The sequence below is a fragment of the Pan paniscus genome, chromosome 16 (assembly GCF_029289425.2).
Source record: "Pan paniscus chromosome 16, NHGRI_mPanPan1-v2.0_pri, whole genome shotgun sequence".
In the NCBI taxonomy this organism is placed as follows: Eukaryota; Metazoa; Chordata; class Mammalia; order Primates; family Hominidae; genus Pan; species Pan paniscus.
Genome location: NC_073265.2, coordinates 69,439,366 through 69,466,071, shown reverse-complemented (window position 1 = coordinate 69,466,071; position 26,706 = coordinate 69,439,366). Strand labels below are relative to the sequence as shown.

General features: G+C 46.6%; 2 protein-coding genes across 7 annotated transcripts in view; one reads left to right on the top strand and one right to left on the bottom strand.

Moving 5' to 3' along the window:
• The window catches only part of CTXND1 (cortexin domain containing 1), a 58,915-nt gene extending 45,054 nt beyond the window's left edge, over positions 1 to 13,861 (top strand). For 2 of the 3 annotated variants that reach the window (XM_034939266.3, XM_034939267.3), the window contains one exon: positions 5,607 to 5,753. In XM_034939266.3, the coding sequence (XP_034795157.3) occupies positions 5,607 to 5,734 (128 nt within the window). In that variant the 3' untranslated portion in view covers positions 5,735 to 5,753. Of the gene's footprint in view, positions 1 to 5,606; positions 5,759 to 7,330 lie in introns of those variants that run through there. The other variant, XM_034939268.3, reaches the window with a different exon arrangement.
• An 11,619-nt stretch (positions 13,862 to 25,480) lies between these two features.
• The window catches only part of FAH (fumarylacetoacetate hydrolase), a 33,620-nt gene continuing 32,394 nt past the window's right edge, over positions 25,481 to 26,706 (bottom strand). For all 4 annotated transcript variants that reach the window (XM_063596870.1, XM_008963085.6, XM_063596871.1 and 1 more), the window contains one exon: positions 25,481 to 25,706. In XM_063596870.1, the coding sequence (XP_063452940.1) occupies positions 25,627 to 25,706 (80 nt within the window). In that variant the 3' untranslated portion in view covers positions 25,481 to 25,626. The remainder of the gene's footprint in view (positions 25,707 to 26,706) is intronic.

The following is a 26,706-nucleotide window of genomic DNA, read 5'->3' as shown; positions in this document are numbered from 1 at the left end:
TCAGCTCCCAGGGAACCACAGCTGAGTTCAGTGTTGCCTTCTCTCCTGGATATGTGTCCTTGCTTCAAAGCAGAGTTGGATAGGACTTATGCCTGCCTGGTAATTAAGGTTAATGAGCACATTCCATCTGCAAGGCAGAAAAGCAAATCTGGTTTTTGAGTCCACATTCTTGGCATTCACCCCACCCAGAAGGATCCAGGAGACAGTGATAATCCTCCCCTGGGATATGTCACCAGGTTATAGGACCCAATCCCAGTTCCAGACAAGACAGTGGAGGGTCACAAGGTGATCCCTGTGAGATCTGACCTCTGCAATCTGTAAGAAGTTATCTGATATTAACTTAAGGCAGAGCCTGAGATTTCAGAATCAAGGTTTGAGAGGCTAGGCTGAGTCCTGCTGTGAAACATGGGAGCAGGAATCCCTCGCACATTCAACTTTCTCTAGCAGCCGCTAAATGACTACGTGGAATGCACGCTGCAGGGCCCAGGGCACAGGCATGGGGTCGGAAACATGGGTTTCTCCAAATTCTGCTGTGTTATTGCTCTGAGACTCTGAGCAAAAGTCTTCCTCCCCCTACACTTCAGTCTCTTCATCTATGAAATAGAGGGAGATGGGTTAGATCCATGTTTTCAAAGCATGGTCCAAGGAATCCTAGAGGTTTTGTGGATGCCCAAAGTGGAGAGTGCATACCACACTAATGATGGTGATACTGCTGGAGAGGGTGAGGAATGGTTCTATAGGTTAGGAGTTACAATGTAAGGATTTATTTTTTAAAAAAAGACAATGCAAAAACGATAACATAATAATTGCAAATTCTGCATCATGGAAATGTAAGTACTTGTTATAGTATTGTTTGTACTTTTCTAGGTCTTAAATTTCTCAAACAAAAAAAAGCAATTAAAGCAGGATCAGGTCTTGATCTAGCAGTGAGTAGAGAGCACTGACCTTCCACCCCCAGCATGTGCAGATTGTACATAAAAAATTTATAGTTTCTTTTTATTTTACATAAATGATATCATATTTGTGATATTGCTCGTCAACTTACTTTTTCACTTAACAAAATTTCTAGCCCTCTATTGTGTGTATGTGCATATGTGTGCACACGTGTGTTTCCAGTGAAGTAAGAGTATTCCATGACACAGATATACCATGGCTGTTTTAACCATTCCTTATTGACAGAAGTTAATTTTGTTCCCAGTTTTTCACTGTTACAATACTGCAGTGAACGTCTTTCAAAATCCCGGGGCAAAAGAACAGCAGAACTTTGACCAAACACCTATTTCCTCATCCTCAAGCCTGGCCTCATAGTTGTGAGTGGCTGTTAATGAATGGCCAATGTTCTTAAGTTTCACAACTTGCATTCTACAGCGCAGAATCAAAAACCAGTTGCTGGATAATCCTGAATAATTTCCCCCAGGAAGTTTTCAGCTCTCTCAAGGCACTAAGGAGAAAAGCTAGAATCTAAGATATGCCAAGAAAGGAACAGCTCAAGTAAACATCCCAGGATCTCAACTTGGAACCCTACAGTGCAACACCCTAGGAATATTGTCAAACCAAAAATAGACACAGCCTTGTTTACAATAAGTGAACCCCACCTGAAGTGGGCTTAGCCCCTTATTGAATGGAGGTGATCTGCTTCACAATAGTTGCTTACCAGAGAAAATGGTGAATCCTCTCTGCAGAAAAATAACATCACCCTGAGCTACTACAATGTTTTACATCAGTGCTCAGTAACTCACTGAAATGTTTATCAGGTATATCAAGAAACTGAACCAAAAGAAAAAATAAACAATAGAAGCAAACTCACAGATGACCTAGATATTGGAGTTATCAAATAAGGACTTCAAAAAAATTATGATATCAGTGACAAGGTGGAAAATGGCACTGGAGGGCTGGAAATTGTTTTAAAGCATCAAATGGAAATTCTAAAACTGAAAAATATGGCTGAAGGGAAATGTGAATAGGTAGATTTAATAGCTGATGGGACATAGTTAAAGACAAGATTAATGAACTTGAAGTTAGTTCATAAAAATATTCAGACTACAGCATAAAAAGAAAAAAAAACAGGAAAAAAGCATAACAAATAAAATTGTGACACAGTGAAAAGGTCTAAGTGTATCTGGAGCATCAGAAAGGGAAGAGAGAGAAAATGGGACAGATGAATATTTAAAAGGGAAAGAGCCCAGAATTTTCAGAAGCTGACATCAAGTAACATTCAAGAAGTAGTACAAACACTAAGCAAGAAAATCCAGAGAAAACCACACATAGGCACATTCACAGGAAAACTGCTGAAAACCAAAGAGAAGGAGAAAATCTTTAAGGCAGGCAGAGAAAAATATACATTCCCTTCAAAGGAGACAAGACCTTGGGGAATATTATTCACATGACCTCTTCCTGAAGGACATGGTAGACAACAATCTACAGCCAAACAAGAGATGATAGAAAAACTTCAGCCAAAGGACTGGTGGGAAGCCTTAAATAGATGTCACTGTAAAACTGAGAATGAAAACTAAGGTAGACATAAGGGCAAAAACAACATATAAATGTTACATCCCCTAACCGTGTAGAAATAACAGAACTAACTGACAATGGAAAGAGAATGGGAAAAGGAGGTGAAAGTTAGAATAAGCTCCCTAATTTCCTAATATCTTACAGCTGGGAATAAATATACATCTAAAGTTGACAATTCAAATTACAGAAACTCACACACATTTAAAAGAACAAACGTAAACAATTAGAAAGCTAATACTAGTGACTAAAATTAGGTAGTGGAAGAGAAAATAAGAGTAAGAATCAGGGATAAAGAAAAAAACAGTAATAAACTAAAATAAAAATAAATAAAATGAGTATATTTACTTCAACTCTCTGCTTTCAAGGCCAAAAAGGAGAGATACCAAAAAACCAATAGAAAAATAGATAAAGGATATTAACAGAGAGTTCACAAAAAAGGAAGGACAAATGGATCTTAAACACATGCAAAGATGCTTAACTTCATTCACGAAGATAAATGAAAATTACTCTGAGAGCTACAAGGGTATATACATTTGTAAAATCTCAAAATGATGCATTTAATATTTGTACATTTCACTACATGTAAATTTTACCTTTTAAGAAATCTGTAAACAAATATTGAATTCTAGTTAATGATACACACGCTGAAGTGCTTTGAAGTGAAGTGTACTAATGTTTGCGTCTTACTTTGAAATGCATTCCAAAAATAAAAAGGATGGATAGGTGGGTAACTATGAAATTTTTAAAATGCAGCAAAACGTTAACAACTATAGAATCTAGGTGGTGAGTATATATTTGTTTACTGTATAATTCTTTCAACTTCTCCGTGTGTTTGAAAATGTTTGCTATAAGATGTTGTAACATCTTCTTTCAAATTTTCTTTCAAATTGGCAAAAATAAAGGATAACTCGGTTTTCAAGATTGTGTGACTGAAACACCAGGGGTTCGGGCTGGGTCCTGCTGCTCACTGTTCAGAAAGCCAGTAACTGAAACAATGAGTATTTCCAGGGAAAAAGGCTTTTTATTCTCATGATGTCAACTGGGAGAATGGGAGATAAGTCTCAAATCCATCGCCTCAACTGACTAAAACTGGGGGTTTATAGACTAGGGAAAGAATGTGGAAAAGTTGGACTAGGAAGGTAAGGAAGAGTAAGAAAGATGAACGAGGGGTCTGGTGTCTCATTGTCTGGATGCCGGGATCTGGTGCATTTCAGTCCCTTGCCTGAGAGTCAGTTTTCTAAGGAAAAAACTCAGATGAGACAAATGTAAGTTTCAAGTTTTAAGACTGGGAGGGTCAATTTCTATGTTTATTCAAAAAACCCATAAATATCAGTTCTATGGGACAACTGGGCTGGTTTCAACTGTAGGACAACCATCCCTCACAACCTTTGCCAATGGAAGCTTACATAGGTACAACCTCCAAGAATAATACTATCAATCAGAATTAAAATGAATTTATCCTTAGACACAGCAGTTTCGCCTGAAGGAATTTAATTACGGACATACTCAGACATGTGCAAAATGACCGCTACAAGGACATTTACTCCATCAATACATGAAAAACAAAAGATTGGAAATTCTGTCTAACTGATAGAAGAACGGTTGAATTTACTATGGGATATCAGTACAACAAAATACAATAGAGCCATTAAAAAGAAAGAGGCAACCTTCTCTGTATTGACATGAAATAATCTCCAAGATACGTTAAATTTTAAAAGATGTGGAACAGTTTATATAACAGGCTTGCATTTGTTTGAAAAACAAATACATAAACATACATATTTTCCTGTATAAGAATAAAATATCTCCAGATTAGAAGGATGTATAAAGACCTGATAACAGTAGTTTCCTCTATGGAGATGAACTAGATGGCTGGGGAGAGGGGTAGTAAAAACACTGCTTTGACTGTTTTCTTTTTGTGCTTTTTGAGTTTTGAAAAGTGTACAACTATTAATTACGCAAAATGTTCAATTTAATCCTCAAAAAGTTAAAAACATGATTACCATGTGATCCAGCAATGCCACTTCTGCTTCTATACCCCAAAGCATTGAAAGCAGAGTCTCAAGGAGAGATTTGTACACCCACCTTCATAGCAGCACTATTTACACAGCCAAAAGGTGAAAACAACCTGAGTACCCATTGATGAAAAAATGGATAAACAAAATGTGGTGTATATATATATACAATGGAATATTATTCGGACCTTAAAAAAAAAATGAAATTCTGACATGCTACAATATGGATGAAGCTGGAGGACATTATGCACAATGAAATAAGCCAGTTACAAAAAGACAAATACTGTACAATTCCACTTATATGAAGTATGTAGAGCAGTCAAATTCATAGAGACATAAGGTAGAATGGTGGCCGCCCCGGGCTGGGGGAAGGGGAATGGGGAGTTATGGTCTAATGAGTGCACAGTTTGTTTTGCAAGATGAAGAGTTCTGGAGATGGATGGCAGCAATGGCTGCACCACAGTGTGGATGTACTTAATGCCACTGAACAGTACACATAAATGCCACTGTACACTTTAAAATGGTCAAGATGGTAGATTTTATATTATGTGTACGTGGTCACTTTTTTTAAGTTTATATATATATGTGTGTGTGCATGTGTGTGTGTATATATGTGTTTGTGTGTGTGTGTGTGTATATATATATATATATACACACACACTTTTTTTCGAGACACAGTCTTGCTCTGTCGCCCAGGCTGGAGTGCAGCGGCGCAACCTCCGCCTCCCGGGTTCAAGTGACTCTCTTGCCTCAGCCTCCTGAGTAGCTGGGATTACAGGCATGCACCACCACGCCCGGCTAAAATTTTGTACTTTTTGTACTTTTTGTAGAGACAGGATTTCACCATGCTGGTCTCGAACTGAGCTCAAGCAATCCTCCCACCTCAGCCTCCCAAAGTGCTGGGATTACAGACTTGAAAGTTGTTATATTTTAAAAAGAGAGAAGAAATCAACATCAAGTAACAGAGTGTGGCAGCTCCCACCCCCATGCCAGGGAGGAGCTACCCAGGCGAGTCCACATCAAATCTGGGGCTGGGCATCTCAGGAAATAACTAGTCTTCTTTGTCTCTTTCTCTTACAGTCACACTCCAGCGCCCCCACGAGCCAGCACAGTGCTTGCTCTCAGTGAAAGGCCACTGTTCTCCTTGGGCGACCCCCATGATGCCTGACCGCTCCTCGTGCCTCCTGGAACAGCCAGGGTCCTTATGAAGTGGTGACCACTCCAGTCAGCAGGTCAGTGTCCCCCGAGAGTGGTGAGGGCTGAGACAAGGTCTAAGAGAGGGGAAGGCGTGGTTGACTGTGGTTACAGATATTCCCCAGCCAGCGGGCTCCAAGCTTGCACACACAGGTATCTTCCTGAAGCTCCAGAGTGGGTGGGGAAGATGGAGCCCCACTACAGGAGGCAGAGACATGTAGGGACCTAGGGTGTGGGATGTGGGACCTTGGATACGTCATTTCCCTGCTCAGTGCCTCAGTTTCCACATTTATAAAATGGGCCTATGGATGCCTGGGTAACTTGCTTCCAGGGGTATCATGAGCTTTAAATAACAGACAGAACACGAAGCACAGAGTACAGTTCAAGCACTCCACAAGTTCAGGGATGAGGATAGGGACGAACGCTATGTATGGGGAGAGGGAGCAGCAGCCGGCCCTCCTCCTAAAGCTGTCCCTGGCAGCTGAACTTGGGGAGCTGCCTGCTCGCTCCTAGCCAGCTCCTCGAGCTCCCAGTTCACTCAAAGTATGTACTGACCATCCACTGGAGCCAGGGACTGTGCATTTGGTCGTCACATCCCTGTGAAGCAGGTATGGCCACCTCTCCTCAGCAGGGAGGAAATTAGGACCCAGAGAAGTTGCAAATCATCCCAAGATGAATGAGTGATGTGTCAGTGTAGGCACTACCGCTGGAGTCCTAACAATAATTGAGAGCTGTCCAGACCTGCCCTGCAGGGCGGTGGCAGAGCTGGGACTCTTCCACATGACTGCCAAAACTGTTCTTCCCATAACACTTACAGTTTTCAGGCCATGTGCTGGCCTCAGCAGGAGTCTCTAGAGAGTCCCTGTGAGGACCTGCAGCAGGGAAGGGGATATAGACCCTCCAGGCCTCTCACTCTCTTCCATGACAGCAGCCCCTCCTCAGTCTATTCCTCTGTGGTTTTCCACAATAGGTTTCATTTGAAATCTAGGTTCTTTGCTTTCAAAACATGATAGACCAGGCACAGTGGTCACGCCTGTAATCCTGACGCTTTGGGAGGCCAAGGCAAGAGGATTGCCTGAGCCAGGAGTTGGAGGCTGCAGTAAGCTATGATTGTGCCACTGCACTCCAGCTTGAGCAACAGAGTGAGACCCTGTCTCTAAAATACATGTATAAATATAATAATTACCCAATTTTGGGAATGCTTTCAGATCACCCTCAGATAGTGGCTTGGCTAAATGGAAAGCATTATCCTAACTGCCTTTTTAAAGGGTTTCATGGAGTGGAGGCAGCTGCAGGGCCTCTATCCCCACCCAACCCTCAGCCCCACCCTAGTCCCATGCCTGCTGGGACTCATCTGTCACCTCCCCTGCCCCAGTCTGGGGAGGCACTGGCTGCACCCTGCTAGAGACTCTGGTTACCTACAAGGTTTCGGGCTGTGACCATGTGGGTCCATGTGTACCCATCCCCTCCTACCCTCCTGCAGGGTGGTCTGAGCAGCAAGCTCTTGGTGCGGGGGTAGCAGATAAGAGGGAGCAGAGGTTGGTGCCCTGCAATCACCCCAGGCACATGACCATGCCCCTCCTTCCCCACTGCTGTGGCTGTTTCTGCAGGGGTGGAAAATGGTACCAGTCAAGCCCGAGGCGGAGGAGGAGCAGCCCGCAGTCGCTGCCGCGAGATGGAGGAGCCCACGCCCGAGCCCGTCTATGTCGACGTGGACAAAGGGCTGACCTTGGCCTGCTTCGTCTTCCTCTGCCTCTTCCTTGTCGTGATGATCATCCGCTGTGCCAAGGTCATCATGGACCCTTACAGCGCCATCCCCACATCCACCTGGGAGGAGCAGCACCTGGACGACTGAGGCACAGCGGCTGTGGGGACTGGACCTGGCGCTCTGTGGGTGGCTGTGCCCCAGGATGCATCCGTGTGTTCCCTGCCAGCCTGCCATCCCACAGAGGCAAGGAATGAATCTGGCCACCCAGGGAAGCAGAAGGTGCAGCTTAGCCCTCTCAGCCCTCCCTCGAGCACCAGCGTGGAATGCCCGGGTGCCATGGGTGTCGCAACCATGGAGCAGCCAGGGGAAAAGAGCCCTGGACCAGGACCCAGGAGGCTGGGGTTCCAGTGTGGGGAGTCCCTGTGAGATGATAGGGTAGTCACCTTCCCAGGTTCCTGGGCACCTTTTGGAACTGGATCCAGCAACAGACACCCCCCATCCATCACATAACAGTGGTCTTGTCTTGAGGAGACTCTCGGTCCTTTAAATGCAAAGTAGCAATGGAGGCTCCCAACCAAGATGTCCCACCTGAAGCCCAGCCCCCTCCCCATGGACTAGCAGTGGTGTGGCAGTGAGGGGGGAAAGCGGGTTGAGGGAGTCTCACCTGAAAATTCACAAAACGCACAGGATATGGGCTGCTTCCAAGCAGTATTTTTTTAAACTAAAATATAGAGGGATATATTTTTCCTGTTATAAATAAAATGTACATTTTAGAAACTTGGGAAAATGCAGATAAATAGAAAGAAAGGGGGAGGAAATAACACTTATAATCCCACCTCCTGGAAATCACCATTTTGATATATTTTCTTCCAGCCTTTTTACCTGTATTTTTTAGTCAAATTCATACTCTGTGCATGATGTTGTATCGCCTCATATGATAGCATGAATACTTCCCCATTACATCAAACACTCTTCTTAGCTGCCAGTTTTAGTGACCGAAGGGCATCCCATCGGTTGGGTAGGTCATGGTTAAAAAATCTTCTCCTTTGGTTGCATATTTAATTGTTTTCCACTATTTTTTCCTCACACAAAATGATTTCGCCCGGTACCCTTTTTGGGGGTGCACAGTCCATGAGATGAATATTGAATGGGGAGACCTGGGTTCTAGTCTCGCATTTACCAGTCAGGTTACAATGCGACCTTGAGCAAGTCACTTCACCTCCCAGCGCCTCAGTTTCCTCATTGTAAGATAGGAAAAGCCTTGTCATTTTTAAAATTTTATTTTTTGCATATACCTCATGTGAACAAAAGGACAGAAAGGGGAGTGAATATGCTATGAATGTGCTATGGTCGGAGTTGGGGGGCAAGGAAGAGGTCATCGATGATGGCTCTTCTCAGGCCCTCCCTCCTCCCACCTCTTTCTGCCCTCCACCGACTCCCACCCCATCACCTACATCTATGACCTTGCAGCAAAATCATTAGAGCAGAGCCTACAAAACCGGCCCCAAGTCCCAATTCCTCTACTTCCTTGTTATAGGACCCCAAATAACTCACTCAGCCTCTCTGAGCCCCAATTTCCTCATCTGTAAAGTGAGGGAATAACATCTACCTCGCAAGGTTGTTGTGAGGTTGAAATGAGAGAACATGGGCAAACATGAATGTTCTTGAATTCACCACCCCAGGAGAAGCCAGGGGTCTGAGCTGGGAGGAGCAGAGGTTCTGGGTGCCCCCTGCCCCTACAGAGCCTGGAACCTTCAGCTTTTCTCTACTTCTGAGGGCTGCTTCCTACAGGCCAAATCTCCCAGCCAGAACCACTTGGTCAGAGGAATACTCACAGCAGCCTTTCCCAGCACCTGACCTCAAGGGATATGGTGTCTACCAATTTACATAATTGCCTTTGTCATCAGTTTTCCCATAACATGGTACGAAGTTAAATGAGAGCACCTGAGCTCCCCTTCCTCTGAGTGCATTTATTCCTTCCCTCCAAGCTGTGGCCTTCCATCCCCATCCAAGAGACCTGCAGCTGTGAAGAAGCTCAAGACTTCTTTCTCATTGCCTGCCTCCCAGCCATTAGTCCCCACCACAGCCCAGGCCACCTGGAAAATGGGTTCCAAAGCACTATCACTACTAGGTGACCCCTGAATGTGGACAAGGCCACAGCTCTTCAGGCAGCATTTCAGGGGATATCCAGTTGTCATCCCTCTCATACCCCTCTCCTACCCACCCCTATCCCCACTATTGTGGAATGCACGAAGGGACAGCTGGCAAAGGCAGTGAACCAAGATGCAGGGAAGGCCCTGTATGATGGGGAGGATCTAAAGCAAAAGCCTTTTGTGCATTGCCTCAGGTTCAGCAGCAGCAGCCCTCACTCTGAAGCCTACCTTGAGAAGCCAGGCGTTTCTGTGAAAAGCTCATCAGCATGCATTTACAATGCAAACTAGAACCAACTCCCAGTCAGCTAATAACAGACCCCAGGAACAAGAAAAGGTCTTCCAGACCTCCCCGGACACACTTTAGAACCCTCAGGGGTGAAAAAGAGGGTGCCCCAGGGCAGTGCAACTTAAACTGTGGTTGAAGGACAAACAGCCTCTGCAATACTTGAGGAGCTTGTTAGAAACCCAAACTCACAGCCCCCTCCAGACCTACGTATAGAATGTACATTAGCAAGATTTGCTAGGTGGTTTATGTGCACGTTAAAGTTTAAGAAGCACTGCCTGAGAATCCCTTGGTCCTAATTAATTCTTTTCCACACTCAGATTTGCTAATGGGTTTCACCTTATCTCTTGACTCTTGTTTGATGGCAATGGGAAATAGTAGCATTTCAGGAAGGGTGGAAAATATAAAAAGCACTCCCAACCCAAGCCTCTAAAAAACAGCAATTTTCATTTTGTGTCCATATATTCCCTTCTAATCATTGTCCTCATGCAAGATTTTTTTTCATAAAGATGATCTGCTACATAATTTTATATCATACTCTTTCTCCTAACATTACATCACAAGTATACTTTCATGTTGCTGCTACATTCTTCATACTTGTCATTTTAATGGCCATAAAACATGACATCTAGTGCACATATATAATTATGTAGACTCCTATTATTAAATATTTGGATTTCTTCCATTTTCCCTGTTGTACATGTTCCAAGCAAAAAAAGAAAGATCAAGATAGATATGATGAAGCCGGGGAGCTTGCTTACGACAGGGGAGAATAAATATTTACAGTACACTCTCTCCATTTAAGAGACACATGGAGCACATGGGGGAGGGAGACCTGTCTAAGAACTGGATCATATTAAGGAGAAAAAAGCAACTGGAATCTCAGGCTTCAGTTGTTGCATTATGCTGCTGAAGCACAGAGGAGATGGTCCTTTGTGATCAGAGCGTCTCAACTCGTTTCTGGCAAGCTAAGATGAACTTTGGGGTTGTGGATAGAAAGATAAACTGATCTGCAAAAGAAATGCACAGAAGTATTGAAGGCTAGAAGTTGGCAGAGAAGAAATGAAAAGCATTTAGAGAATGGGAGGCCTGTGAAGGTAGCCACAACCCAGGACTTAAGGAGAACACAGGCTGGAGAGGAACTCTCCAAAGCAGAGAATGGGTGGTGGGTTTTCCAGGCAATGGTGCCTAGTGGCCAGTTTAAAGTTGTTGCTTGTACTGTGCTCAGCTACACTCCCTTCATGTTGCCCCAAGCCCTCTCTAAAGTCTGATAAATGATCCACCACTCTGCAGCAGTGGTCTTTGGGACAATGAAGACACCTCGGTGGTGGGTCACTTAGGGAAATACGATCTGGAAGGGGCCAACAGTCCCAGAGACAAGTGGGGTAGCAGAAATATGCAGAACCAAGAGTTCAGAGTGATGGTCACTAGAAGAAATGTGGCCTCTAAGGATGCTCAGACAGGTGGATATGTATAGTAGGACCCTAGCTTTACCATCCTGGCATATCATTCCCATCATAGCTATTTCATTTTTTTCCAATTAGTTGCTGAAATGTCTACATGTTCTTATCGAGTTGAAAGATCAGTGTCTCCCTGTCTCATTAAATTTCCAGAACTTCAGAGGCTAAATCAATCCAAAAGGGGCTGGCCCTGCTTTCAAACACCAAGTGAAGAGAACTACAAAGTTTGGTGTGTCCACTAGTGTGGTTTCATATCCCTAGGTCTTGCTGTTGAGGACTGGTTCTGCCAGGCATGATCAATGACCACCCACAATGTCCTGTGGCCCAGCCTGTGGAGAGGTGCCCAAACAGAGTTATCTGGGTCCACATCCATGTGCCCAGCTATTCTGTCCAATCATAGAACAAAGACAGGTTGCCTGTGTCCAGAGGGACACACAGCCTCAGCCACACCAGCCCTTACTTATGAGCTTGATGGTCATCAGCAAAGACTCTCTCCCTTTAGGAGGATTCTCCTTGGGACTTTTCAGTGTCTTGGCAGGAAAGAGATGGCACACACGAAGCACTGATTGAAGATAATTTAATGAAAGAATATTTACAGAGGTTGGGCAAGGGTATGGAAAACAACAGGGAACAGTAAAACACCCAGGGATGACAAGGCAAGGTAGCTCATGTCTGTAATCTCAGCACTTTGGGAGGCCAACACAGGCAGATTGCTTGAGCCCAGGAGTTGAAACCAGCCTGGCAACATAAGCAAGAATCTGTTTATCTACAAAAAATAAAATAATTTTAAAAAATTACCTGGCTGTGGTGTTGCACACCTATAGTCCCAGCTGCTCAGGAGTCTGAGGTGGGAGGATCACTTGAGTCCAGGAGTTTGAGGTTACAATGAGCTAGGATCACACTACTGCACTCCAGCCTGGGCGACAAAGAGAGATGCTGTCTCTAAAAATAAAAAACAAAAACAAACTACCCAGGAACAGGCAGGCCACCAACTGTTACCATCTCTTGCCTAGAGAGACAAGGAGAAGGATCTAGAACCCAGGGAGAGCTAGAGCCATGGAGAAGGAGTCACCCAATGGAAGCCCTGGCCACAGCTAGAGGATCAAAACTCCTGCACCCACTGCAGCTCAGTAGGAAGAGAGCTGGGGGAATAAATACCTTGACCTCTTGCCTCCTGCCCTCCAATCTCCTGTCTGGGTCTTCCATTGGCCAAAAACAACAGAAGCTAAAGGTCAGGGGACCCTGGGTGATACGGTCCACATAGGCAGCACACTGGAGCAAAAGAAGAAAAACCAGCACAATTCATCTTATTACCACTTAGCAGCCATTCACAAACTTTGCTTAGATGGGAGAAAAATATTTTGTCCCCGGCACAGGGGAAACATAAAATCTCACCAGCAGCCATATTGTCTGGGGGTGATAGCAATTTAGTCCCACTCCCTCCTGCAACTTAAATCATAATGTAGCCACTCCTGGGTAAGTGGAACACTTCCTGTAAAGCACAACTGCTAGTGCCCCCTTCTGTGGCTGGTCATGAGGCCCAGAGTGGTAACTGCAGTCTTGTTCTCCCACCACCCATTCCATAGCCCCTCTACCTTCTGGCACTCCCTTAGCTGTTGGAGAATTTTATCTGGTGGAATGACCCAAATCTTCATCCACAGAGGATTCAAATTCTTAGTGCCGTGTCTTCATTGAGTTGCCACAGTATCCACAGATTCCTAAAGAATATGAAGAGGCCTTGAAGATCTCACCTGGAAGCTCTGTAAACTTATCAGAAAGAATAGCAGGTGCTCTAGGGCAACACTACTCAAACTATGGTCCACGGATGGACAGCATTGGCATCTCTGGGGAGCTTGTTAGAAATCTAATTTCATGCCCCCACCTCAGGCTTACAGAATGAGGACAAGGGATACAGGGAGTACCAAGTGCCCTAGCGAATCCCAGGGTTCCAAAGCTAGTACTCCTTGCCCCTATTGTGTAGCAGAAACCCCACTTTCCCTTGGATATTGGGGTTAACCATCCTGACAGTGCAGTGATCTCTTTCTCTGCCAATATTTCAACATAAGGAGCCCCAGATGGCACAAGATCATCTTCCAATTTAACAGACCCATAACTATATTCCCTGGTGGAAGCAGTTCCTCTTGGTCACTAGAGATTTCCAAACCCACAAAACCTAAGGTTTCTTGGTTAAAGGCCATGTTTGTGGGATATGCTGAGATGAATATGCTGTGGTTTGAATGTGTCCCCCAAAGTTCATATGTTGGAAACTTGATTCCCATTGCAACAGTGTTGAGATCTGGGGCCCAATGAGAGGTGATTAGGCCATGAGGGCGGAGTGAATGGATTAATGCAGTTATCTCAAGAGTGGGTTTGTTATGAAGGGGGTGTTTGGTCCTCTTTTCTCTCTTGCCCATGTTATTCCTTCCACCATGTTTATGATGCAACAAGAAGGTCCTCACCAGATGCTGGTTCCTTGATCTTGTATTTTGCAGCCTCCAAAATCGTGAGCCAAATAAATTTCTATTCATTATAAATTACCCAGTTTGTGTTGTTCTGTTTTAGCAGCACAAAATGAAAGAATGAAACACCACAAATGGCGGGGAGGGGCAGGGATGGCAAATCCATATCTGGAATATGTGTCTATTCCTACTGCCCTCCATGATGAAACGGATTCAGTGTAATCAACCTGCTACCAAGTAAGCGGTTGGTCTGTCTCCTACCACCCATCTCTGGGAATGGTGCCATATCAGGGGCTTGGCATTGGTCTCATTCATTGGAAGGCTACATATCCAGAAGTTATGGAAACCAATGGACCTTCGCAAGGGAAAGCCCATAGTGTTGATAGCCTCTATCCCTTCCACTACGGTCACTCTGTTCACGATGTCATTGAGCAAACACCAGAGTAGACAGAGGAAGAGGCTCACACCCCCAGGTTGGGTCATCTTATCCAGCTGATCGTTGAGAGTCTTTTCTGCAGTGGATGCCCTCTGATAGGCATTTAGATGGCTCTTGAATATCTTGACACCCAGGGCCCCTTCAAAGATGTCTTTTCACACATATCTGCCCAAGACTGTCTTGGACCCTCTCTTCCCATCCTGTTCAGTTGGGTCAACACTGTGATTCTCCTATTGGAGATGGTTAGGAATTCCATACAGCACTCCATTTGCAACAGATACTTCTGGCACTATTGGATCTGCTGATCTTAAGGTCCAAATGGCAGAGTAGCTTTCATCACAGTCTGGATATACCTTTTCTAGAGCCCTGTATTATTCTGGGCCCCATTCAAAACCAGCAATCTTATGATGTAACCAGTAAATCCATCAGACACACACACAAATGTTCTATATATTGCCTCAAAAATCCAGAGATCCATCAACTGCTGAGCCTCATTCTTTATGGTGGAAGACACAAGGTGAAGCAACATGTTTCTCATCTTAGTGGGGATATTCCAACAGGCCTCAGCCTGCTAGAACCCAAGAAGTTTCACCAATGTGTCAGGTCACTGAACCTCCACATGTGTTTTCTTCCCCTCTCTGGCAAGCATGTGGCAGTACAGCACTTGCTAGTCCTCATTCACCAGATCCAATTAGCATAATGTTATCAATGTAGCAGGCAACCATAAAGTTCTACGGGCTGTCAAGATGATAAGGGTCTCATATCATATGACAGAAACCAGGAGAATTGGCAGATCCCTGAGGTAATGCATTTAGGGTGTGCCGCAGTCTTGTAACAGGTGAAGGTGAACTCCTTCTGATTATCTGTATTGATTGTGATGCAATGGAAACTATTTCTAATATGACAGTTCTCAAACTTCAGTATGCATTAGAATCACCTGGACGGCTCGTTCTAACACAGCTGGTAAGCCCCTAGAATTTTTAATTCAGGTGGTCTTCAGTGGAGTTCTATAAATTGTACATCAAACACATTCCAAGGTTATGCTGAAGCTGCTAATCCAGACCTACCCTTTGAGAATTACTGTTCTAGTCACCAGGTACAATACCAGGTGCACACCAGGTGTCAGGGGCTGAGCGGATCTTCTCTCATAAAGATACCCAATCCAGAACAACTCCTGAAATGGCATTAATTCCTGATTGTGTTTATGAAAATCTGTAGGACCCACCTGGCTTTTGCATAAGCCAGACAGGTGACTTAAATAGTGATGTGATTAGAACCACCTGTCCTGCATCTCTCAAGTCTTTGATGGGGGCACAATTCAATTGCCCTGAAGATGCAGAATTGCTTTTGGTTTACTATTTTGTCACAAAGAGGCAGTTCCAAGGGCTTCCATGGGGCCACTTCTACAATAATAGCCCTCACTCCATGGGTCCAATTGTCACCCTTAATACCAATGACTTTATTCATCAGGATTTAAGCGGCAAATTCAAAAGGTTCAGTGAAGAGGGTTTAATTTTGGGACAATTTTCAGAGGGACAGGTAAGGTAAAGAGAATCAGTAAGGGTTGATGATTAATCCAGGGTTAACAATGATACGAAGCCATTACTGCCCCTTGCCTGGGGAGAAAACAGTGGCACCAGAATCTAGCAAAGACTGTGGTTATGTTGCCCACAGGAGCAGTAGGACATAGTGGGACACAGCCACTGCCCAAACCATGGCTCAGCAGGGAAAGAGTAAGGAGGATGATGCTCTCTGCTGCTTTATTCCTCTATATTCCAACCTCTGCCTGCACCTCCACTGGCCAATCCTAACCAGCAGCCAGAGAGCATGAGCCTGGGTGATGTTGTCCAACGAGGTCAGCCTCCAGGTGCGCAAACAGCAGGGCAGGGAAGGATGGAGAATAGATCTGGAGGGACAAAGGGAGATGAATCTGCAGAGGGCCCTGGGTGTTCTTCCTGCCAACAGACCTCAGTCAGGACCCAACCAGTGCACCCAAACCAATTTTCTAACTTTGACTATTTAGGAGGGAGGATTGGAATACCAGTTTCTCACATCCCTTGGACTTCTTATGCAATTTGGTCCACTCCCTCTCCACCCTTCTGCACCAAAGAGAGGGGCACCCTGGTTATATCCAACTATACCCTTTTTCCAAGGAAAGGAGTGTCCACTTGCCTCATCTACATAACTAAGAAGGACCCCAGAATTGAGAATACTTCAGCTGACCATACAGAGGCTGCTGGTCAACATATACCCCCAAAAAAGATTACGCTGTCCCTTAGAAGCCACCTCCACTTCACAGCAGTCATCCCATTAAGTGGGGAGATATGCGGTTTCACTTTGGAGATAGGACAGCAGCTCAAGCTTTCCACGAATATATATTAAGGGAAGAGAGACCCCAGAAAGCTAAATGACTTGATGACATTCAGGAGGCTGAAAGTTAGGCTACAAAAATAGTGCTTCAGTGACCAACCTTGGTGCACACAGGTTTTTTTTTTTTTTCCTTTTTTCTTCTCTTAGATTACCAAATACAGCACTAACATCATTTGAAAGAAGAGTTTGCTTGAGCTTATAGCTACGAAACAGGGAACTTTGTGAGTACAATGCCACACACATTTAGAAGCAACTACTGTCTAACAGGGGCTTTGGACACAAAGATGCGTAGAGCACAGCCCTGCCCTTGAGAATCTTGCTTCCACAGGCCAAAATCAAAGTCCGCATACCACTAGACCATAAATGGGGAGAGTGTTGTCCTAGATGCTGAAAGCTCTAGAATCCAGTTTCAGCTCTGCCACTCACTAGTTGTGTGAAATGAACAAGTCTCTGCTATTACAAAACAAATATCAGAGACCGTGTGGGGTCCAAAGATGGAGGTAAAGAAGCAATATTGCCCTTAGGCTGGGGTAAGGTATGGAGTGGGGGCTTCCTTGGAACTCACGCCACAGAGGGCCCAGCTTATAACAGACACGCACATACAAATCAATTTGTTCAAATTCATACAAGCACCTCTATCCCTCGGGCCTCAGGTTGGTGCAGCTCAACCTGTACCGCAAATATGAGTAATACTGTCCAAGCCAGGGGAGTTCTTCTTTACATCCCTGCCCTGTGTCCCCAAAATAAAAGATACTGTGTGAATGTCACGCAGGACTGTGGCAGGTCCAACCCTGGAGGTGGACATGTCAGTGGAAGCGCTTAGGTAAGAGAAAGGAATGATTATTCAACTTGTTACACACTTCCTCCTAGCCAGAATGTAACTGATTCTTCCCCAAACAAATGACATTTCCCATTTACATCAAATATCCACTTTCTTGCTTTTTTTTTCTTTTTTGGCTTTTATATGATTGAAAATTGGTAAAATAGGCAACTGAACTTAATTATCATTGCACTTGAAGAGAGTTGATGGGATGGCAATGTTTGGATGAGAATTAAAGACATAAATTCATCAACTACATACCTACTTTATAGATTTTTAAAACCAAACTTTATTTCCGATCTGGGGTTCTGAAGGGACTCACCACATGCGCCCTCGTTGGCACATGGGTCTCATAACCTAAACGAAGAGTGACACTAATTCTTTACTTTGGCAACTAAGTGGACAGTGAACACTAAGACTGCAAAGTAGTTTTGTTTTTATAAAATATATTTAATAAGATTTAATTAATTTTTTTGAGCTGGGTGCAGTGACACGGGCTTGTAGTTCCAGCTACTCAGATGGCTGAGGCAGGATGATCCCTTGAGCCCAGGAGTTTGAGGCCAGCCTGGGCAGCATAGTGAGACCCCATATCAAAAAACAAAACAAAAACAGATTTTATTACATTTTCAAAAAATGAATTTAGACATTTCATTTTGATTTAAAGAATTTTGAGATTAAATGTTAAAGCTCTTTAATTATTTGTATCTTGCTTTTTATTATTAATAATTTTGAATATTTTCAAAGAAAACTAACTTTGAAAATGCGAGCTCCTAACCGCGAGTGATCTGCCAGCCTCGGCCTCCCGAGGTGCCGGGATTGCAGACGGAGTCTCGTTAACTCAGTGCTCAATGGCGCCCAGGCTGGAGTGCAGTGGCGTGAACTCGGCTCGCTACAACCACCTCCCAGCCGCCTGCCTTGGCCTCCCTTAGTGCCGAGATTGCAGCCTCTACCTGGCAGCCACCCCGTCTGGGAAGTGAGGAGCATCTCCGCCTGACCGCCCATCGTCTGGGATGTGAGGAGCCCCTCTGCCTGGCTGCCCAGTCTGGAAAGTGAGGAGCGTCTCTGCCCGGCCGCCATCCCATCTAGGAAGTGAGGGGTGCCTCTTCCCAGCCGCCATCACATCTGGGAAGTGAGGAGCGTCTCTGCCCGGCCGCCCATCGTCTGAGATGTGGGGAGCACCTCTGCCCTGCCGCCCCGTCCGGGATGTGAGGAGCGTCTCTGCCCGGCCGCCCTGTCTGAGAAGTGGGGAGACCCTCTGCCTGGCAACCGCCCCGTCTGAGAAGTGAGGAGCCCCTCCGCCCGGCAGCCACCCCGTCTGAGAAGTGAGGAGCGTTCTCCCTCCTCGTCCGGGAGGGAGGTGGGGGGGTCAGCCCCCCGCCCGGCCAGCCGCCCTGTCCGGGAGGTGAGGGGCGCCTCTGCCCGGCCGCCCCTGCTGGGAAGTGAGGAGCCCCTCTGCCCGGCCGGCCGCTCCGTCCGGGAGGGAGGTGGGGGGGTCGGCCCCCCCCCCCCCCGGCCAGCCGCCCCGTCCGGGAGGTGAGGGGCGCCTCTGCCCGGCCGCACCTACCAGGAAGTGAGGAGCCCCTCTGCCCGGCCAGCCACCCCGTCCAGGAGGGAGGTGGGGGGGGTCAGCCCCCCGCCTGGCCAGCCACCCCGTCCGGGAGGTGAGGGGTGCCTCTGCCCGGCCGCCCCTACCGGGAAGTGAGGAGCCCCTCTGCCCGGCCAGCCGCCCCGTCCGGGAGGGAGGTGGGGGGGTCAGCCTCCCGCCCGGCCAGCTGCCCCGTCCGGGAGGGAGGTGGGGGGATCAGCCCCCCGCCCGGCCAGCCGCCCTGTCCGGGAGGTGGGGGGCGCCTCTGCCCAGCCGCCCCTACTGGGAAGTGAGGAGCCCCTCTGCCCGGCCAGCCGCTCTGTCTGGGAGGGAGGTGGGGGGATCAGCCCCCCACCCGGCCAGCCACCCCGTCCGGGAGGGAGGTGGGGGGGTTAGCCCCCTGCCTGGCCAGCTGCCCCGTCCGGGAGGTGAGGGGCGCCTCTGCCCGGCTGCCCCTACTGGGAAGTGAGGAGCCCCTCTGCCCGGCCAGCCGCCCCATCCGGGAGGGAGGTGGGGGGGTCAGCCCCCCGCCCAGCCAGCCGCCCCGTCCGGGAGGGAGGTGGGGGGGTCAGCCCCCCGCCCGGCCAGCCACCCCGTCCGGGAGGGAGGTGGGGGGGTCAGCCCCCCGCCCGGCCAGCCGCCCCGTCCGGGAGGGAGGTGGGGGGGTCAGCCCCCCGCCCGGCCAGCCGCCCCGTCCGGGAGGGAGGTGGGGGGTCAGCCCCCCGCCCGGCCAGCCGCCCTGTCCGGGAGGTGAGGGGCGCCTCTGCCCGGCCGCCCCTACCGGGAAGTGAGGAGCCCCTCTGCCTGGCCAGCCGCCCCGTCCGGGAGGGAGGTGGGGGGGTCAGCCCCCCGCCGGGCCAGCCGCCCCGTCGGGGAAGTGAGGGGCGCCTCTGCCCGGCCGCCCCTACTGGGAAGTGAGGAGCCCCTCTGCCCGGCCAGCGGTCCGGGAGGGAGGTGGGGGGTCAACCCCCTGCCTGGCCAGCCGCCCCGTCCGGGAGGTGAGGGGCGCTTCTGCCCGGCCGCCCCTACTGGGAAGTGAGGAGCTCCTCTGCCCGGCCACCACCCCATCTGGGAGGTGTACTCAACAGCTCATTGAGAACGGGCCATGAAGACAATGGCGGTTTTGTGGAATAGAAAGGGGGGAAAGGTGGAGAAAAGATTGAGAAATCGGATAGTTGCCGTGTCTGTGTAGAAAGAGGTAGACAAGGGAGACTTTTCATTTTGTTCTGTACTAAGAAAAATTCTTCTGCCTTGGGATCCTGTTGATCTGTGACCTTACCCCCAACCCTGTGCTCTCTGAAACATGTGCTGTATCCACTCGGGGTTGAATGGATTAAGGGCGGTGCAAGATGTGCTTTGTTAAACAGATGCTTGAAGGCAGCATGTTCGTTAAGAGTCATCACCACTCCCTAATCTCAAGTACCCAGGGACACAAACACTGCGGAAGGCCGCAGGGTCCTCTGCCTCGGAAAACCAGAGAACTTTGTTCACTTGTTTATCTGCTGACCTTCCCTCCACTATTGTCCTGTGACCCTGCCAAATCCCCCTCGGCGAGAAACACCCAAGAATGATCAATAAAAAATAAAATAAAATAAAATAAAATAAAATTAAATTAAATAAAATTAAAAATTAAAAAAAAAAAAAAAGAAAATGCATAGGAAAAATTTAATTTTTCAATTTTTAACACAGAGTTTTGATGAAGATATTTACTTCTTGTACACTGAAGTATAATTCAATGTACTTTTTAATCTTTCATATCATCAGTAAAACACACCTTATATGAAAAGCTCAGGAGAGCATAATTAACGATTCTAATGAAATTAAAGAAAGAAAAATAATTGTAAAAAATAAAGTCTGATTTTAAAAATGTATAAAGTATAAAATTCATGAATTTATGTCTTTAATGCTCATCCAAACATTGCCATCCCATCGACTTTCTTCAAGTGCAGTGATAATTAAGTTTAGTTGTATATTTTACCAATTTTCAATCACATAAAAGCCATCACTTTGCAAATATGTTTGTTTTGCAATTATGAAAGCAAACATATCTAGGTAGGAGAATAGAAAGTATTTTATTTAACAGTGTATAGCTTGTTTATACCTCCTAAATACTGAGACTCCATGAGCACTCTCAGCTTAGGCCCTGCAAATGCTAGAAGTAGACCTATCAGTAAGACACAGTCTGCTCCCAGTGATCCCCTAGAATTCATTCACTTACTGAATGAGTATACATCGAGTGGCTCTTACGTGCTAGGTACTGATGAACTTTCAGTAAGCAAAAGCAGACTATCCTCAAGGAGCTGAAAATCCAGTGAAGGCAGATATTGATCAAATCATCATAGACAACAAAGGTCTATTTATTTCCAGGATCATGACCTTGGCGGGAATAGATGTGCCATGCTACTCCATTCCCTCTCCAAGAAAGAAACTGTCACTCCAGCTTTTTGGTGTGCTGTTGGCAAACAGTCTGAAAATAAGACTGGTCTCAGCCTTATTTAGTTTTCAAGAGCAGAATTTTAAAAAACAAAAACAGGCTTGCAAGCAAGCATCCAGTCTTGGTCCCTCTCCCACGAGTTTCTTTCTGCCTCTCTGCAGGAGGAAGGAGAGCAAAATACTCCCACAGCCCTGGAAATCTTGCTGAGAGGACAGAAAGAGAGGGGATACACAGAAAACAAATTAGTACTTCAGGATACAACCCTGCCAAATTACTTTTTCTGGGGGTGTTAAAAGGAATATGCTTCCAAACTAAAGAAAGGGAGAAAATGTGAAAATAGAACCACTTTTGAGATCCATTTTGGTGTCAGGAATCTTTGAGATAATATTAATTGTAATACTTTACACCCCAAAATTGCCAGGCGTGGTGGCTCATGCCTGTAATCCCAGGACTTTGGGAGGCCAAGGCAGGAGGATCACTTGAGCACAGGAGTTCAAGACCAGCCTGGGCAACATAGTGAGATCCTGTCTGTATAAAAAATCAAAAAATCACCTGGCCATGGTGGTGTGCACCTGTAGTCTCAGCTACTTGGGAGGCTGAGGTGGGAAGATCACCTGAGCCAGAGAAGTCAAGGCTGCAGTGAGCCAAGATTGTGCCACTGCACACCAGCCTAGGTGACAGAGTGAGACCCTTTCTCAAAATTAAAATACAAAACGAAACAAAAAAACAGAAAAAATCCCTAAAGTTCCCTAGTCCTCAAAAACATTGTCTTGGTTCAAGTCTACACTCACCCTCAGGAGAGCTCTCAATGTACAGTGTTTCAAAGGTAAACCAATGTGTGTGAGAGGCCTCAGGACAGAGAAGTCCCATGGTGGGGGCAACAAGGCTTCTCTTCCTCCAGTCCCCTCTGCAATAGGGACAGGGGCTCCCAGCCCCTGGAACCCCTAGTGCCTGCCCTGGCCCCGGGCAGTAGCGTGCCCCTGAGCCTAGCTCCCTTGCCACCCTACAATAAAACCTGCAGTGGGCCCCATCTTGCCAGAAACACCTCTGGCCTGACTCCTCCTGGTCAGGTAAAGTTTCAAATGAACTCTACTCTCAGTTTCACAGTCATCCATTCATATTCCGAATGGGCCACTGGTTAAAAACAGGAAGCATAAATGGAATACAAATTAATAAGGAAGATATAGTGATAACTATGGCCAACCTGCCTTGAGATGCTCATCATCCCATCTGAAAGCTCCATTCATCTGGTCAAAATGCTTCTAGTCCTTAAAATATCACTGTCAAAAAGAGGAAATTTGACCCTGAAAGTCATTCTTGTCTATTTCATATTATTACACACAGATAGGTTTCAATAAAGTAGATCTCCAAAACTAAAGACCATTAAAGTCACTTGTCATGTGGGGCTGGCAGTGAGCATTTCTGGAGTCGGAGACAGTAAAACAAAGAGGCTCTTGTCGCTGAAGATTAAGGAAAAGTAATTGCCAAGTAAAGCCCAGGCTGGACCCAGAATTAACATCCATTAGTTTGGTTTCTTAAGCGAATCTGATGCCAGGAACGTTTCTGGCTCTTTCTGCCCTGTGTGTGTTTCAGACTCTGGGGCAGGTCCATTGGGTTTTCCCAACATCACCAAGCCCTTTAAGTGCATTAAATGCCCAACAAGGGGATAAGCGTGTGATCTCTACAGATGACACCAGCATTCTCTGGTGCCAGTGGGAACAAGTGGATTAATAATTATTTTAAGTGACCTTTGCCTGTGACCCAGAGATCTCCAGTAAAGCCCTACTGTGCAGAGCATGAGGGCCTTTTATCCATGTGCAGGTGAGGGCCTTGAGAAAAAGATGAGTCACTCCTGTGGGTTGATGCCAGGAGAGAAGGCTTTAGGAACAAGGAGAGAAGGGTTTAGGAACAATCTCAGAACACAGCCTAGAGAGCAGGGGTTTTAGCTGAGTCAACAGAAGCAGATGTAGCCCTGGGAACATAAGCCCCAGGAATTCAGAAAAATCCTGGGGAAGGCTTTGGTCTTCCAAATTCAGAGAACTGTTTGCATCACTGATCTAGAGAGTAGCATCTGGGAGATCCTGCTGACATCTGCCCTATACAGCATTTCCACTGAAATCAGCAAAGCACTGGAGAATATGGCCCTAGAGCATAGCTCTAGGAAGTAAAGTCCGTGGGGAGCAGTTTAGCCTCAGAGCATGGTATTTCCCAGCCTGTGTGTAGCAGAGACTACTAATTGTCCCCCAGTATCCATTCTCCCCTTCTTTTAGGGCAATCAAACTAATTTTCACAGGGCAAGCAATGTGTTTAGATGAAAGACTACATTTCCAGGCTTTCTTGTAATGAGGTGTGGCCTTGTGACCAAATTCTCATCAATGAAATCTAAGACATGTGTGGTATGGGACTCCCAGGAAAGCTGCTTAAAATGACCTAACTCAGGAGGAAGGAGGGCTGTTCTCCCCTTCCATCCTCCCAATCCTCACCTCTTTGTTGTCTCTTTCTGCTGGCCTGGAACTTAGATGTACTAGTTGGAGCTCCAGCAGCCATTTTGTATCATAAGGTAACCCTGAGACTAAAAACCACATACCGAGGATGGCAGAGCAGAGGTATCTTTAATGACACTGTGGAGCTGCCACACTAACTCCAGCCTTCCTGACCCCAGGTTGCTTTTATGTGAGGAAGAAATACCAGCCTCCTTGATGTTCTTTAGAAATGACAAGCATATTCCATCCTCAGGGCTTTGCACGGGCTGATTCCTGTGCCTGGAGGACTCTGTCCCCAGATATCCATCTGGCCTGCTCCCCTCACTCCTTCAGCTCTCTAGCAGAAATGCACTATGGGATTAAGGCCTTCTCTAACCACATTTACAATAGCATCCACATCTCCCAATTGTCCATAAAACTTATTACCATCTGTCATACTGCATGTCTTTTCCTTATCTGTTTATTGTCTATCTCTTTCCACTCGAATGTAAGCTTCAAATGGGCTATTCTGTTTACTGCTGTGCCTCTCATCCTTAGAACAGTGCTTAACACACAGAAGGTGCTCAATAAAGATTTGTTGAGTGAATGAATGAATGGCGCGATCTGATGGATGGGCTCTGCATCCTCAACTATCCCCCTAGGCCCCGGTATAAGGCTCATCAGGCCCAGGAAAGGTCGCAGGGCATACTCCCCTGCTGTCATCACCAAGGAACTAGGGTAGAACCAGGGCTTCCTGTGTGCAATGGGTTGGGACAGAAGAGATGGGGCAGAGCTCACTCTCCTGACTCTGGTGGGCTTGCAAGAGGTGAAAAGCTAGGTCCTTTTCTGCCATCACCACAGTTCAGGTGCTCACCCATGACTCGGAGGCTCTTCCCAAGGCTTACAGTGTGGAGACACAGCCACGGGGCCCATGAACCAAGCCTACAACCCATATGTGCTCATCCGCTGGCCCCAAGAAACACTGGACATGCAGGGTGCTGTGATGGGCAGTTTTCTGTATTAATTTGGCTAGACTAAGGTACCCAAATATTTGCTCAAATACTATTCTACATGTTTCTAAGAAAGTACTTTTTAGGTGAAATAAAACTTAAATCAGTGGAGTAAAGCAGGAGACCCCCACAGTGTGGCTGGGCCTCATCTAATCAGTTGAAGATCTTCACCAAACAATGACTCACTTCCCAGAGGAAGAGGAAATTTTGACAGCAGACTGCTTCAGATTCAAACTGCAGCTCTTCCTTGGGTCTCCAGCCAGCAACCCACTCAGCAGGTTTTGGGCTTGCCACCCTCCAGAATCCCAGAAGCCAATTTGCTTAAAATCAATCAATCAATCAATAAATCGATCTCTTTCTCCTTGGTTCTATTTCTCTGGAGAGCCCTGACTACTACAGGTGCCAGTCTCTTTTCATATTCCATGAAATACCAGGAGGCCTGGGATGTCTAATAAGAAAATCCCACAAAGACCCCTGACCTCACTAGTAAGAGTGAGAAAACACATTAATGAATATCTGGCAGGGAGGCTTTACACACCTTGACCCACTGGATCAAATCACGATCATAAGTGGGCACAGCTGCATCTGCGGCAGTGCAGGCCTCAGAGCACAATGGCTTTATTTGTCACTGAATGGCGGACCAGGCCTACAGCCCGAGGGAGGACCCCAGTCACAGGGTTGAAAGGGGTGCTTGAGCCCTTTGTTTCCAGAAGAGCAGAGAAAATCTCATGATGGCAGGAGAGCAGGCAGCACTTTTCCAGCACACTGGCCAAAGCCGATGCGGTAACCATCCCCCTGGCAGTACCCTGGAACAGAGGAGGACAAGGATCAGTCACAAAGTTGCTGGGCTCACCGGAACCAACACCTAGGCAGCGGCAGTGCCCGTCAGCACACAGCTGGCCCGAGGCAGGAAGGTGCCATCAGAATCATACACACATATCTTAAACACAAGAATAACCCTCCACGGAAGCTGGGCAGAGTCGCATGCAGGAGCCCTTGGACTAGAACCTGGGCCCACCCCACAGCCAGGGATCCTCAGAGGCACTGCAAGGCTCAACAGCTTTCCTGTGGCTAATATGGTTTGGCTCTGTCCCCCGCCAAACCTCATTTTGAATTATAGCTCCCATAATTCCCATGTGTTGTGGGAGGTACACGGTGGGAGATAATTGAATCATGGAGTGGTTTCCTCCATACTGTTCTCATGGTAGTGAAGAAGTCTCATGAGATCTGATGTTTTTATAAGCGGTTTCTCCTTTCACTTGGCTCTCATTCTCTCTTGCCTGCCACCATGTAAGACATGCCTTTTGCCTTCCACTATGATTGTGAGGCCTCCCCAGCCATGTGGAACTGTGAGTCCATTAAACCTCTCTTTCTTTATGAATTACCCAGTCTCAGGAATGTCTTTATCAGCAGTGTGAAAACAGACTAATACAGTGGTCAACTCTCCCCACATGGGTTTGGGTTCAAATCCTCGCTCTGCCAATTAGCCTGAAGCCAGAATGCCTGAGGTCAAAGCCTGGCTCCTCTACTTATTGGCTCTGTAACCTTGGGTCCCTCTAGACCTCAGTTTCTTCATCTGTGCAATGGATCTAATGATAGTGCCCACCGCACAGGACTGATGCAAGGATGATGGGAGCAAATGCATAGAAAACTCTGAGAACAGCCTCCAGTCCCCATTTGAAATTCCCTGTAAGTGTCAGTCATTATAACCATTATGAGCTGGGTGGCTGGGAACAAGCTGTTTGACTTCAGAACTCACCTCCCTCATCTGCAAACAAGAAAAACAACGCTTATCTCTCAAGGATG